Source organism: Apteryx mantelli, chromosome 3 (genome assembly GCF_036417845.1).
Source record: "Apteryx mantelli isolate bAptMan1 chromosome 3, bAptMan1.hap1, whole genome shotgun sequence".
Taxonomy (NCBI): domain Eukaryota; kingdom Metazoa; phylum Chordata; class Aves; order Apterygiformes; family Apterygidae; genus Apteryx; species Apteryx mantelli.
In genome coordinates, this window is record NC_089980.1 from 140,047,243 (window position 1) to 140,063,881 (window position 16,639).

Here is a 16,639-nt window from a genome sequence, read left to right on the forward strand (position 1 = left end):
TTTTTCTCATCTGTTGAAAAGAGGAAGGTGATTTCCTAAGAAAATATGACAGGCATGCTGGTGTTTTGACAGTGGCATTGAAGTGTATGAGTCATCTTGAAATGTGACTTGTAACAGCGTTATCCTCCTTAGGGGCGGGTGAGTGGAGGTTGGCCAAGGTCACACTCGGTTATTGCAGAACTCTCACACCTCTCTTACGGGTCTGTGTCTTCCCTTCCCTCCTCACCTCCAAGGGAGCAGGTTAGTCAGCGAACAGTATTTTCAGTGTATGGGGGAGTTGCATTTCCATTTCTCTGCTTTTCTTGAAGCACAGCAGAAACTTCCTTTCCAGAAGCAGAATTGCCTTATCTCTTCCTTTTTTTTTTTCTTCTTTTCTTTTTTTCTCACCTCTCTGTGCTTCCCCAGGGTTCTGTGAATTCCATCTTCCACTAAGAAACGTGATATAAGCGTACAGTCCTCCCACTCAACCTGCGAGGTATGATAGTAGTCAGAAAGGAGTTTCAGTAGCAGAGTCTCATGCTTTTAATTTAGTCTCTTACTTCTCTAAGAGGTACAATGTCCCTCATACATACTAGTGGTAACAAACCTTTGGAAGCACTTTTCAAAAATAAGCTTCTGCCTGGGTATTTCAGTCCATGCTGTCCTGGTATGCTAATTCATGACTCATGGTAACTCAGATAGCATAAAGCAATAAATCTATGTAGCATTTTTGCAGAATACAGGAAGATGTTAAGTTACTCATCAGCAAAGTCTTTGTACAATTTAAGCCAGGTCTTGATATGCCTGCAATATTTTTTTTTTTAGAGCTGGTTAGAACTATCATCTGACTGGGTACCTTGGAGTGCAGCTCACAGGTGCTTTTCTATGAGTTTTTAAACCCATCATCTTTTTTTCTGGATAAAAATTCAGTAATGATTTTCAGTCTTTTCTATTTTGCTGGTCTCTAATTGTTCCTATAGAATGTAGATTACTTTAAAAGGTTCTCTTACATAGGCTGCCATATAGCATATGCAAAATTGCTTCTGTTCATAGTTATCTGCTGGTCCATCTGATCCCCAGGGTCCATAGATCACAAGTTGAAAAGCACTGTTCTGCAGCAGTGAATGAGGCAGAATGTGTTTAGTCCCAGAGATCAGGGTTTATTTAGAGGTTTGGCAAAGCTTGAGAAGTTTTTATCATTGCTCTCATAATTCACATTCAGACTTCAGTTTGTGAGGTTCTTCCCAACTAGTTTTTGCTCGAGTTTAAGACTCATGATTGGGGGGGGGGGGGGGGCAAAAACAAAAAACCCAAAACCTTACAGTGCCTTTTCCTCTTTTCATCTGTGTCTCCTCTCCCATCCTTACAGTGGAGGGTATGTTTTTGTGTGTACCTGGTTAATTGTCAGCAAGTATCCTGGGAAGATGTGTGGGGTTTTTTTGTTTTTTTGTTTTTTAATAGCTTTTATGCATCTGATATATCCTGGGAATTCTTCATTCCAGATTGTAGCTGCCAGAACGATCTGTTTTTAATGCTCACTACGGGACTATCCAGTTACAGCAGCAGAATGCAGGAGCAAAGAGTATTTGGGTGTATTCTCAACTGTTAATTTAGACCAAGGAGGTCAGGTTCCTTCTTTAGTCAATAGAAAGAGATTCCTGCTCTAACTTGTCACCTAAGCAAGTTTCTCTCTATCCATTGATTTAGGCTAAGGATGATAATTTCCTGGAAAAGTTCTCTTTCCAGTGGTTTGAACAGTTTCCATGGAAAAATCTAAAAATCAGAGTTGAAACCTGGAACATGGCATGTACTTTGTATACTAGACACGTTTTACGTGGCAAAGTTATGTAGAGCAAAGTCTTGTAGCAGTGTCTTGTTTACAGATGTAGCTATTAGTATCACATATAAAAGAATAATTTGAAGATAGATGTTTAAATAAAGGTTTGCATTTATAGTCATGGCAAGTTCTTCAAAGCATTTCTCTTCCAATATTAACAGTATCTTAGCTACAGTTTCAAACAATTGTTTTTTCCAGGTCTTCCATGAAACATTTTTGTACCAAAATATTGAATAGCCTCTTCTCATCTAATGCTGAATTTTTTTTATTCCATCTTCATCCTGCTTTATCTTTCTATTTTTATTATCTCTTGATTTCTTTTTTTGTGTTTTACAGCTGTCATCTTTTCATTTTCCTTTAACTTCTAGTTTGTCTTTTTTAATGTCATTTGGAATTCCTCCTACTCAATTTAATAAAGGCTCTGTTCTTTGCCCCTGTTTATTTCTGACTCCATTTGTTCTTGATACCCATGACAGAGTGATGCCATAGGAACAAGGGTAAGCAGACAGTTTCCGTATGCTTCTGAGTTCCAGACCAAGAGTCCTGCCATTCAGTCCTGCATCTCACTTACCTATCTCAGGTATCTTTAAAATTATGGTAATTTTAAACCACACAGCCAAAAACACAGGTTGATAATTTTCCTCTTAAACTCTTTTTCACTGTTTCACTTTAATAATTTGTCATTTACATTACTGTCATATTTTGGAAGCCCTAATAATCTCCCTCCTTCCCCCCCCCCCCATGAAAGCCATTGTTCAGACAGAATAAAAAGACTGGTTTTAGCAACAGCAGTCGAAATGTAAGGTAAGATGAATACACAGAGCCAGGACAATATGTGGGGATTTCAAGAAAAGGAGGAAGATCAGATTTGGAGTCGTAGTTTAAAAATTGGTGGTGGAGTAAAGATACCTAAATTTGGATGGGAAGCAGTAACTAGGGGTTTTGGCTGGAGTGGCTCTGTGGAAATGTGAGAGGCAGAGGGTTTGGGGGGTCAAAACTGGAGGAGAGGGACATCAGACAATAAGAGTAAATAAATTCAATAAGCTTAGTGATGAAAGGAAGTTGGATTTAGAAGAGAAAATATGGTCATATTTGTGTCTCTTTAATGTCTGAGAACCTAAATCTTGCTTATATTTTTAGGTGGGAGAGCTAGGGGAACAGCTTTCCTTCTACAAGAAAAAGAAAAAAATGGAATGTGTATGAGGAGTCTGAGGCAAAGCACAAGATGGCATAAGAAGATCTTTGAATAAATTAGATTTGTGGAGGAGGTCAAATGAGAAACATCTTTGTGATAGAGGAGAAGGAGAAAGGTCACATCACATTCTTCCAGTTTACATTTGGGAGACTGTAACACGTCCTGATCAGAGAAGAAATGGGAATAAAAGGAGAGGACATTTGAATACTGATGGCAAAAATGCTGATAAGGTCACAGCTGAGAGTTAAAGATTAGCTACAGGAGAAGAATTATGGAGGATGGCAAAATTGGAAGGAGAAGAGGACGCAGCTGTAGGCAGTGAGGTTAGTTTTGTGACAGTATTTCTTTCAGAGATGCTCTGCAATGTATGAGTCTGAGCAGAGTTGGTAATACTGGAGTGGGTCGAATGGGATGGGAAAGAGCTGGATGCGTCCTGCAGTGGGAGACGGAACATTTGGGGAGGGAAGTGAAATATGATGACAGTCACCAGCTGTATCAGTTGAAGGGAAAAAAAAAAAAAGAGAGAGAGAGAGAGAAAGCAAAAGCTTGCTGACTGCAGATATGTGACCAGGAGTGAGAAAAAGAGGAAAAGCTGGATAGGAGAATCAGGTTCATGGTCCAATCTCTCTAGCTGCTGCCCTTCTCTGCTCTTCCAGTACTTTCCATACAGAACTGGTCTGCTGGCAGGAGTGAAGAGAGGAAGGAGCAGGTTGTCTCTCGAGAGAGAGACCCAGTGGGAAGTTTGAATCTGGAGTACTTGCAACCAGAAAAGGGAAAGACTGAGGACTTGGAAGGAGTGAGAAGGGGAAAGAACCCTAAAAGTCCCACTGCCATGTACGGCAGGGAGCACTGGGTAAAGAGACAGCTTCGTAAGAGAAGATTCAAAAAAATAAAAAAAATAAAAAACAGATCACTGAGGTAGTGAAATAGCAGGAAAAAATGAAGCATGAACAGTTTATGAGTAGAGCAGGTGTCTCAGAGGCAGGAAAGGAGCAGCAGGAAGGAAGCTAACTCTCGCAGTCCAAAGGCAGAAGGGTCATGGTGGATCAAGTGTGACTTGGATATAGGAATGTCAATGGTGTGACAAACATTATTAATTGATTGCTTCATGATAACTTCAGTCCAGTTGGCTTTATGCAGATAGGAATAGGAAGGTGATCTGAACAGGAGAGAAGAGGAAGAAAGTTTGCAACGCCATATTTTATATATTCAGAGATGAACAAAAAGGGAAAAGAGAATAATATCTACACTTGATCATACCATACGACTTACCAGTAACCTAGGAAGGGGAAGAGGGTAGACTCATATTGGGAGGAAGCACACAGTTCCACTTCATTTATCTATATCCTGTCTATGGCTAAGCCTTGACACTTTTATGAAAAAATAAAGTACACCTCCTTGTTTCTACCCTGATGGCCAGTTTTCTTGCTCATGATCTAATAATCTCTGATGTTGACTGTTCCAATGTTCTCCTTGCTAGTCATTTTTAGAGCATGCTTTTTGCAGTGCCTTCAGTATGCTGTCACCATTATTATTTTGCTTTATCTTTTTCATCAGAATATTATTATTGCTTTCCTTAAATCAAGCTTATCAGTTTCAAATTTTTTTTTCTTTGGTTCAAGACTCTGTAGTACTTGGTCTCCATTTCATCAGAAATAGTCTCTTCTAAATTCATCAAATCAGAGAAGTCAGACATTTTTGGAAAGGTGGGGAAGATGAGACAAGATCGAGTGGTATGCAGGGCAGCGTACCACTAATGCTCTAGCTCAGCAGGAGACAGGACCCCTGCCCACAGGCAGAATGGTTATTGTGGGGGCGGGGGGAGCACAAATAAGGCTTTGACTTCATCCTTCCCTCTTTCCAAAGGCAAACTCAAATGTATGTAAATATTCTTGAAAGATTTCTTAGCTGCTGCTTAAAAATCTTCAAAAGTTTCAAAACCTCCTTGGGCAGGAATTTGAGGTAGGATCAATGTTAAAATATTCATAGGGTGAGAAATTTTTTCCTAACATTCTAGCATGAATTTTTTCTTATTGCAGTTTAAACCTCTAGGTACCTGTTTTTTGCCCGCTGGCTCTGGAGAATGTATTGTTATTTTTGTAAGCACCTCTTACATGTTTGATGATACTTTCTCACAGTCTACTTCTAGCTAAGCTGCCTCCATTTCTTCCATATATCTTTTTAGATTTTGTTCAGACATTATTACTGCTTTCTTCTGTATGCTTTGGTAACCCACATCTTCCTTGAAATGTTATGCCCCAAACTGGACATTTTAGTCCATCATTCAGTGTTTGTGAAAATACTGACTAGTACATGACCTGGAATAAAGCCCTTTGGAGGCCTGCTCATTAGATTTTTCCATTTTGACAATTAACTGCTCTCTAATCTCTTTCCTGCCAGATATGCATCCAGTTTCACAGTCCTTTCATCTAGTGTGCATTTCCCTCATGAGAGGGAAAACCAGTCATGAGAATATCATGGGGACCATTTTTATAAAAATTGCTTAAGTAAAATGAAAAATTTATCACATTTAATACCTCTTTCCTATCTTCAAGGTCAGTTACCCTGTCACAGAAAGAAATTGGGTTGACTTGACAAATAATGGCCATGACTAATTTCTCTGTTGTTTTCCAAGTGCTTACAATAACTTGCTTTAATATTTGTTCCAGTATGTTTTATGAAGTTAAAATAAAATGAGAAGTCAGTAGTTGCAAATCTCGAATTTCACCTCCTTTTAAGGATCACGATCACAATTTTTGTAGTGCCCTCTTTAAATCCCTTGCTGGTTCTCTCGTTCTTTTCTTCTGATTTTGTATATTTGCATATTTCATTTAACCCGCAGTAATAATTTGACCAAGTTTTCACTTCAGTATGCTTGCTTTTGAATTTTAGGTTATTGAGGAGCTCACGATTTTAGCCAAGTTGGTCTTTTACTACATTCTCCTCTTTTCTCTGCCCTGAGATTGTTTATGCTTGTTTTCTTTAGTATAATTTCTTTAAGGAACTGGCAATTCTCCTAAGTCATTTTTCTTGTTGAGCTGTTTCTCCTTGTAACTTACCTACTAATTCTCATGAGCCTATTGCAACCTGCTGTACTGCTGGAATCATCTCTCCTCCATTTCCTAAAATTCACAAACTGTTGCCATGTTGACTCAAGGTCACCTTTCGTCTTCTCTTTCAACCAGTTCTTTTATACTGTTTGAACAAGTCTAGAAGTCTTCCTTTTCATTGCTTTCTCCACCTTTTGGATCAAAAATTTGCCACAGTTCTGCTATAGTCCGTTCTCAATGGCCACTTGTATCATTGAAATCTGTCATGGCCGGGTGCTTTGCTTTGTATGGTATTGCTACATGCTTGAATAAATCGTCCTCCAACTGATCTCCACCTGATCTTCTTGGGTTAATTATACATAGCATACCTGAGCAGCTAATGCTCAGCCTGTCTTCTCCAATTGTTACCCAATTGTTTTCAACAGTGTTTTCCCTATATTCTGACCTGTAGGGCATATGCATCCACTCTTGAGGTAATAGACACTTCTACACTGTTTAACAGGTCAAACCTTCCTATAGAAGCTATGTGTTTCTACATTAGCTTTATTGTCCTGTGAAGTATTGCACCAAGTCTCTCTTAGAATGGCTAAATCATAACTTTTATCATAGATCAAAAACTAAGACTCTTCCCAATTATTTCTCTTGCATCTTTCAATAGTTTAAAGCAGACATATCTATGAATTTCAGCTGACTGACCAGTAATCTGCTCCTTTTCCTGTGATCTTCTCCAAAGCACAATTATTTATATCTATTTGTAATTACCTATGCTCTTGTCCAGTGGAGATTCTAAACTATCTGCTGCTGTAATTCACTTTCACTTTCATCCTTCCATTTCCTATGCCTCACCTTTTCAGTATTCCACTTACTAAGTTATCTCCTCTGCCTCATTCTCACATTCCTGAAGCCCTATCTCTTCAAAAAACAACAAGGAAAAAGTAAAGAAACTCAAATGGAGTAAGTCTGTGTTGTTTTATTCATGGGTAGAAGAACAGGGAAGAAGCTATCTTTTTTTAGCCTGCTTGTGACCTGCATGTCATATCTAATTTATTTTTTAAGTCTTCGAGATGCTAAGATTTAGAGGTATGTTGAGGATTTCTTCTGTTTAAGCTATATAGAGGTACAAGAGACAGAGCTCACCTTACAGTCAGTGAGGAGCAAGGGAGATTCCTCAGTGAGAGATCATTCAGAGCAGAAGCCCGGTTTTCGTGTTCTGAATTTGCCTTTTGTGCAAAAAGCTCTCTCAGCTGACTGCAGGGGGGAATTGACCTCCTTAGGCTGAAATTAATTCACCTTTGTGAGTACACTCTTTCTGCTTCCACTGTCCGCTCGTATGTATTCTCTGTGCTGTTGAACTGGCATGGAGACTTCTGGGTCTGACTGTATCTGAAGAGGGAGAAATCTAATAAAAGAAATACTGAAATTGTCAGATGGAACTGATATGTTATCATCAACTTAGATTTATGGTTAATCTCAGCAAAATGACCTATCCTGGACTCAGAATTCATGATCTGCCCAGAATAAGAAGTTGATTTAGTGGTTAAGAACATGGGGGGTTTTTTTTGGAAGCTCTAATTAAATTTGATGGTTGAGGTATTCTTAAGGTTCGCTTATTACTTTTCTTTTTTTCCCTCCTTCCCCATCTCCACCAAGTCTTCCATCCTGTGGAATGTTCATATTGCCGGTGCGAGAGCATGATGGGTTTCCGGTACCGATGCCAGCAGTGCCACAACTACCAGCTCTGTCAAAACTGTTTTTGGCGCGGCCATGCAAATGGCCCTCATAGCAACCAGCATCAGATGAAGGAGCATTCCTCTTGGGTAACTCACATTTGTTTGTCATGATGAAACAACCATCTCTGTACTAATTTATTCTGAAAGTTAAAGATGCTTTTATAATAGACTCAGAACTGCCAGAACTTTTAAAGATTTTCAAATAGTGAAAGTATATAAATAGGTAAATTTAAATAATATTGTTCATTTGTTAATGGTTTTCATTGTATTCAGTGCTGTATGAAGCACACAAGACAACACAGTTCTTTTCAAAACCTTAAACCATGTGTTTTTCTCCCATCTTCACCACAGTCCTACTTTTTTTTATATCTTCTCATCTCACTTAACAAGACATAAAACTTGCAAATCTGTTCCTCCACAGAAAGCTAAATCAATTAGCTTGAATGCTTTGTTAACAAAGATCTTTATCCAAGTGGCATCTTTAAACATGGTGTTTCTTTAAAAGAAAAACCTGGTATTGTCGTCCTGAGAATTGTAAATATGTATGTTGAAAACACAGAGCCTTCACTAAAGAATCTTAACTAAATTTAGGTAGATGACTATATGATAACCTCATCTCAAGAAGCAGACAACTATAGATTTGAAAACCTATTTTATGGCAAAAGTTTTAAGCCCAATCTTTTACATATTTAAAGAGAAATTCAATTGTTGATTGGATTACAATTCAGAATTATCTCCATGAGGAAGAATTGTTATAGTATGACTCTTAAATTTAGAAAATGGGGGCTTAATACAGTCCAGTGTTTGGAAGTAGAAGATAGGAAAATTCAGAGTAAATTATTGTTCCTTTTTTTCAATGGTGTAGGTAATAAACTTTTGGAACTTTCGATCTAAATTACTAGTATATTATCACTCTCTGAAGTACATAAATCCAGTCTGGATTTTTTATACAAAGGCATATCTAAATAGTAGTTTTAACTCATAATGTAGATATTTCTTTCCGAAGTCCTCTGACCTCTGTTTGCAGCAAGTCAAGTTAGATGGATTGTCCCCATTCTGGTATTAAAATCTATAAATCTGTCATCCCTTTTTGTTTCCAGTACTAACTTTTGGGCTTTTCATTCTGAATAGGCCATTCAGAAAATGTTGATTTTAAGATATGATGTGATTTGGAGGAATGGGATATAATGTAAATAAAAAAATATTCAGGCTATGTCTGTTTTGGGAAATTAATGTGCAAGTTGTTGCAGGCTCCTAATGATCTAAACTACAAACCTTAGAACAATCTCTAGCATGGCTTTCGCCTGGGCCAATTAGGCACTCTCCTAAACAGTTCCTAAAGTAAGGTTTAGGAGTTGCCTCAGGCAAGGAACCATGCCTACTAGACGATCTGGATGCAGCCACCTTGCTTTGGAGATCAAGAGTTCAATACTGTAGATGTGATCAGACTGTACCATGCAGCCTCAGGGCCAGATAGTGGCTTTGGAACTGTTTAACCTCAGTAGTGTTCATCTACAGAACAAGAGGGAATTGCAGATACAGAAGCAATGCAAAACAAAAGATAGAAGTGGAAGCAGAAGATAGTGGGAACAGAGGTTTTGAGAGTAGGGAACAGAAGGTAGTGAGGAACAGAAGGAAAGAAAGCGTGAAAAGAAAAATAATGATAGTTGGGAACCTTGAAAGAGATGAGATTTTCATGTGTAATGAAGACATTGATATAGAGAATGCTGTACGAGGTATTGGGATCATGGTGAAAATTAATTAGTTCATGATATGTTTCAGGGCTGATAGTGATGTTTTTGCCAATATTGGTTACTCTTCACGTATTCTGGAACACCGATCTACAATTCCTCTTCCCAAGTGTTTTTTTTCTTCTGAGACCTTACTGTGGCCTCTTCAAACCTGAGACATTCAGAAAAGCCTCAAGCTGTGGATTAATCCATGTCTGTTGTAACCTTGAAATCATTCTTCTGGTGGCTGTTGCATCAGCTAAGAATGCAGGCAAAATTAATTTTATGAAAGGTCTTACATACATGTTTACTCAACAGTAATATATTTTCCTGACTGAAGGCCCAAAGACTCCTAACCAGATGACAGAGCTGCAGACATTAGCTGGTTCGCTGATACTCTATAAAAGAAATCTTTTTCTTGTGTTTTCAATTCAGCAAGATCTACTTCAGGCTTGTGCTGTGTATTTTCAGAGCTTTGGAGCCCTGTTGACCCTCTTGGTTTCTCTTTGGTTCATTAATGCCAGTAACTATAGTGCCAAGCTCTACTGATTCCTTTGTACTATGTTCCACTAAAACAACCTACGCAGCCAAGCTGACAATTTTGGTACCTTTTTGCTCACCTCTGGTTATATTGATGCTGACTCCTGTTGTAGTCTGTGTTTATGACTGGTGGATACAGCTATTGCTCTAAAACCAGAGGATCCTTCATGAGATGTTATTTCAGTTGCAACAGATTCCAGTTTCATTTTAGCTAAGGTTACTTTTGGGGATGTTTCCCAGGAGACAGTTCTTACTTTCATATTAAACCTAAGAGGTTGACATCACCTATAGAAATACTTACTTTTCTGCATCTTTGTCTTTTCACTACTTTATAAGAAAGTATTCTGAGCACAAAAAGTACCAAACTATATTCATACAGTTATTAATGATAAACTCTTAGCAAAATGCAAATAAAAATAAGCAATATTGTGCTTATTGTGCAAATAAAAATAAGCAATAAGTGATAATGTGGATACACTCTTGAAAAATATACTGATGTTGTTAATATAACTATTAATATGTGGTTTTAGACGAGAAAGGCTTGACATAGAATTCTATCTTTGTTCTTCTAATTTTAATTTAGAAGACTTTCATGACTTGTATAACATGCCTTCTCTGGTACATGTGTACTCTTGTCTGGGCAGAATCAGCAGTAGTTTGCAGCTGCTTGCCCATCGAAATCCCCACCAAGACACAGATGATCATGCTTTAAGAAATCAGTGAGATTTCTGGGTAGCTGGTCATCCAACAAGGGTAGCAGGACGTGTATTCTGGAGAACTGTTGGAAGAAAATGAAGATTAGGTTTTATTCTCTCCCCATGTCCAAGCAAAGGTATCATTCCAATTTCCTGATACATAACTGAATGATTAATATCAAAGTCTTTCAAGACTTGCTCTCGAAATGGCTTGGGAATGGTCTGAAATGTTTTCATGCTTTAAAACAAAACAGAGCTTTGACAAACCCTTCCCTTCATTACAGATTCTCCAGAGAAGTTTAACTATTAAACTTTCTCACCCAGCATCGTCATCTTTATATGTTGTGTTGATTATGAAAAATATAAGCAAACTCTATCAAAACCTATAAATAGGTAGGATTACAACACAGACCTTTTAGGGAACAAAGAGTGTTCTTCATCTAGCCTTCAAGTACACATAAGTAGTTATAATTCCTAATGCTTAAATATGTCTGGGGGGGGTGTTCCCCATAAGGACACAGTTACAAAGTTATGCTCACTAAGATATCAGTACATAACTAATAGGCCCTTTGAAGGTTTGTTGCTGATAAAGTAAATAAAATGATACAAGCCTCCAAACATGTTTCTGCTATTGCTGCTAAAGTGAAAACTACATTGGTAACTATCGGTTCAACAGCATTGAGTGTAGAGATTACTAAGATAAATTTCTGAAACACATTTCTAACAACTTATCTATGATTCTTTCCTTAGTCCTTTGAACTGCTTTGCAAATGCTTCCAAAGGACGTTTTTCCAGGAGGCAGTTCACCTAACTTGTAAGAAGTTTCTACAATTAATGAAAAATGATCTGTTATCAAAATATAATAATGCTTTATGGTGGTGTCAGTAGCTTATCTCAATAACTGACAAGATCTTTGTACACAGTCTTATCTCAAATGCCCTCTCTAAAGTAAACCTCTGTTCTGTACTGCTAATGACTTTGAGAAATCAGCTCCTTGGCATATTGGAGCTATTGGGGAAAATGTAGTCCCACCCTTACTCCATTGATAAAAGTGTGTAGGGGGAAGACTATGCTGTTACTAGCTAAGACATTTTTTTCCAGGAGGGAAACGACATGATGATTCATTCTCCACTCTCATTCAGAGGTCTTAATGAAAGTCTGCCTTGTTTACTTCATTATTAGCATCTGATGGTTTCATGACTGTAGGTGAAATCTATGATCTCACCTTCTTTAGAGCTGTTGAGTGTCAGTTTAAATTACTGTAACATTTTTTAAACCCATTTAAATTTTTTTATCTTGTTAACCTAGAAGTGTTACTCTTTTTAATAATGAGATTTCTAATTCAGAAATTGCGCTTCCAAGAGGCAGAGATGGCTAAAACCCAGAATAAGCATTAATAATAAGTATTTTCTCAAGTTTCTTCTACTGAAATTCTCAAGTGTCTTTGATAATTTTTGGATACTATAAATTGCATAGTATAAAAATGCAAGTTCAGGTAGAAAAAGGTACAAAAGTTTTTTAAAAGAGAGGGTCTGCTGTATGAACACATTGGTAGTTATGTGGTTTTGGATAAAACACTTCAAACATTTTCCAAAATTTTTCTTATAGGATTCTGGGATATTTTAATTTTGCTTTTAGTAAATAGCCTTAAGCATTGATTCACTAAACTTATTCATGCTCAGCAGAACTGAAAATCAAGTTGTTCAATCTGAAAGCACGTGGTAGATTAGCCATTGTTCGTTCTGTGTCTTTGTTTTGTTGCAAGCCCACTGTAGTTAAGTAGTCATCCATAAATTTCAGGTAAAACATTAAAATGGCCACGTTCTTCTCCCCTGATACAGATAATGCAATATTTATTACTCGTAAACACCCTTAGCATAGTGGCATCAGAGTATGTATCAATGAACCAAAAAAAGGTTTAGTTGCTTCTATAGTGGTAAAATCTGTGATTTTGGTTGGGCATCTAATCTATGATTTTGTTATACTGGGCACTAATCAAATCTCAAACAAGGCAGGCTCTCATCTTCTGCGTTAATGTCTAGCAATACTGTAAGTAGTCGTTAATAACACTTTTGCTTTCAAACTTACTTCTCTTATTTCTGGTTCATTTAGTTTTCCATTTAGACTGTCTTAAAGTTATTAAAAGTTCTTAAACGTGTTTTTATTCAGTGCCCCAGAAACAAGTTGAAAACAAAACCTGTATTAAACAGTGCTTTGCATCCCGCTCACGTCGCTGTGTGTGTGTGCGCGTGCTGCCGTCATCGCAGGGGCTGGTGTTTTCCAGGGTACGGATCTCTCTTCCTAGAGCTGCTCTTCTCCCAGCAGAGGGCACGCTGCCCTTGTGCACAAATAAGCACCAGTCCGCGACGCGTTTGGGGTAGTGACTTACCTGCTGAAAGCTGGAGGCCACTGTGTGTGCTGTTAGTGGCTTCTCGCAATCCTGTGTCCGTGGAGGTGTTGTACTCGCTTCGCTTACTGTGTTGGCTGCTTCTTGCTTAATCCACCTTGCTGCTTAGCAGAATTATCCTGCTAGGAGAAGAGGGAAAGATGTGTGTGTCTTGGGTTGGAAAACCTTTTGCTTACTTCCCGTTTTCAGTACAGACGAAGGGTTGGCATGCTCGCTTATTTTGTGTTTGCATCCTGTGTAGTTTATGGTTATGATATTGTTGGCAATATCAGTAAAATGAAGCTTATACTGTAAATAGAAGGATAACTTTTAAAATCTTAATTTTCAAGCAAGTGTTCTTGTCAAACAAGTTTCAAATTCAGCTTTTATTGCCCGCAAACTTGAGCCCATTGTAGTGGTAGTTCACTAGACCCTTTTGAAAGAGCTGGATGGGGGTTATAAATAGACGGCATGCAGGTAATGAGAAGAAGACAGAAGGACAACTTGTAGCTGTGTAGTTTCCAGCTTTTTAGTTCCATAATGGAATTTTTTTTTTTTTTTTTAATGGCTGTGGCCTTTGACAGGAAGGCTGGTGGACAGACATGGGATCTATAAACCGTTGTGAAACGAAAAGGGTTTGGCAAACACAACAGAGAGAGGATGGGTTTTCCAATATGTGGAACATTACAGTTGAATTTTACTAATAACTTTCTCATGCCTTTTACATACTTTTTTTTTTTTTTTTTTTTTTTTTTTTTGTACCTGTCGATAACATTAGTTTTTCCAGAAGAAGCTTCTCAGTCCATTTGCGTTTGATGTGCATACCTCAAACATGTTTGTGTAGATCTAGGCAACTCAAAGGGTAACGCTTGTCCGGCTGCAGATCAGGTCAGTTTTGTCCAAGCTTGGCTAAGAATGTACGTGCTCGGTGGTGCCCTGTTTTTGTGGGAGGTCCCTTTTTAGTTTTTTCCCAATCTCCCGGGACACCGAGCTGAGCCGCTGACATGAGGAAGCAGCTGCAGAGCGCCGTTTCCAGCTGTGATCACAGTGTGCGTGTCCAGCCGGTCCAGGAGAGCCAGGGCTTGCTCAGTGCAGCTACTTGCTGACATCTGCCTTCTGGACCTCCGGGAAAAGTTAGTTAAATAGTTGTTCTTAGCACTTAAAATGACTTTTATATATAGGCTAGTTGCAGGCTTTTGCAGGCATCACTACATTGGTTATATTTTCTTTGTGTTAAAATTACTTCTTTGTAACTAAGTTGATTAGAAACATGATTGTTTTTTTAAATGAAAATTTAGGATCCAGGACAGACATTGACTGATGGATCAGCAAGACATTTACTGACATAACCAAACCTGGAGCGTTTGGTTTGCATTTGGCTCTTACTGAGGATAACTGTCATAAGGAGAGAGTTACTCAATGGTTAATAGGAAAAGGTATTTTAACTTTACCTTGTGGCTATAGACCTGGAATGTCAAAGCAAGTGAACAGCATACAGTACAGAGCAGGGTCTCCTTTGACCTTTTATGTTACAAAAGAGAACAAACATTCCAGCCTCTGGGAAGTGTTTATTTTACTTTTTTTGAGCTCTCTCCAAAACCTGGAGAAGCCAGATGTACTTGCTGGTAGGTAGACACTATTCTGGATCATGAAAACTGTGTTTGTCTGCTGCTATTTATAAACTTAGATAGAACCACTTAGGAATGCAGTTTTGCAGCTTACCCCTGCAGTAGCTGCAGAAAACATGCATAGCAGCTAATGCTACCCTTAGAGAGAGGATATTTTATAATGTTCACCTGATCTGTTGACACCTTGACTTCTGGCTCAGTCGAAAAATTTATTAAAATGTTTGATCTAGAAAGTGATCAAAGTGGTGCTATAGAAACAATTCTGGAGCTGATAATTGATTCACATCAGAAATATCCATACCCACTGTCTGTTTTTTATTATTATTAGGAAAAAGTCTTTGGGAGAGACTTAAAGCAAGGATAATGGTGGTGCCAGCGAGGGGTGGGTGGACTGGGTTATTTGGGGAAGTTTGCAGGGCTGGACTTGGTGATGGGGAAAGGGGTTGTGTCACCTGGGGAGGAGGAGGAGGAGGGCAGGTTTCAGCAATGGGCCAAGGGGGGTGTCAGGGATGGGCGGGTGGGTTACCTTATTCTGCGTTTTCTGTTTACATTTTCTGCTTTATCAAAGGGGGGGGTATCTGGGCCAGCAGAATGCAAAGATGGTAACAAAAGATATCAAATGGGCAGGTGGTGAAGATTAGTAACAATGATGAAAGAGAAGGGTTTTTTAAATTAGGTATTTCTAAGGTTGGACTCTACTAATTGAAAGAAAAATTATTTATTTATCGGGGGAACTAGATGTCCATAATAGATATGCTCGGCTGTGAAATAGCATACTCACTCAGCGTGCTGTGCTCTTTCCACTCTCAGCTGCACTGAGTATTATCAAAAAGTTGGGATCAATGGAAATTATCTTTTCTCTGTAATTTTCTGAAAGTGATGCTGCTGTAGTGGCTCAATTGTACAGAATTCCAGACAGCATTGCGCTTGCCTGACAAAATAAATCGTGGGGTGGCACAATAGGATATGCTGTTTGATACCACAGTGGAAAAGCATCTTTAAAATAATCTAAAAATACTGCAAAGAAGAGGTCACAGAAAAGGCACTCTGAGAATAGATGGTCTGTGCAGAAACTAAATGATCAACAGGGTAAAGGGTAAAGTAAGCAATACACTAAAAGGAGAAGAAATGGAGAACAAATTTAGAGAGAAATTCATGTGGAAATTTTCAACGTGAATTAATTTAGGAAAATTGGAACTGTACTTTTGATGTCATCCCGTTTGTGTGATAAATTAATACCACGTAATTTGCCTTTTGCTGTGGTCTTAGTGGGAAATAACATAAAGATTAGATTATGTTTTTCATTTACTTTCAAAATAGTTAAAGGCTGATAATCATCTGTACAATGTTTCATAGTGAGAATGCCACGCACTTCAACACTATTTGCAAAGATCCTCTATTCATTGCTATCTGCCAGATTTTCTTAACACACTGGAGAAAAAAAAGACCAAAAACCCCCATCAGCTTACCATCAGTAAGTCTTTTTAGCACTTACTGTTATTGAATTAGTAACCTCAAGTGCTTCTGAACGCTCTGTTTTACAAAGCTCCCTGTAGGAGACTTGTACCTGAAGCAGTTAATTATCTTGACATCCTTCTTATCAAAGCCCTTCTTGATGAGATGATAAAAGCATTTGTGTACACATCATAAGATTTTTGCAGTACGACTTTGATAGGACTAAGACTTTCTATCTGCCAAAGCCCAAGATATGTTTTGGAAGATCAAATTATCCGTTTCACCTGGTGTCTGACAGCTTGCTCTCTGTAATCTTCAGAGTGCGTTCGGGTATTTCACAGGTTGGATCTATGAGCTGATGAGTAAAAAATCCAGTATCTGGAATGAATCAGGCCACAATAATTTGAGTAACTG

General features: G+C 38.3%; 1 protein-coding gene across 10 annotated transcripts in view; it reads left to right on the top strand.

The window, feature by feature from the left end:
• Window positions 1-16,639, top strand: part of DTNB (dystrobrevin beta) — a 218,432-nt gene that overhangs the window by 55,032 nt on the left and 146,761 nt on the right. For all 10 annotated transcript variants that reach the window (XM_067294496.1, XM_067294497.1, XM_067294500.1 and 7 more), the window contains one exon: window positions 7,712-7,878. In XM_067294496.1, the coding sequence (XP_067150597.1) occupies window positions 7,712-7,878 (167 nt within the window). The remainder of the gene's footprint in view (window positions 1-7,711; window positions 7,879-16,639) is intronic.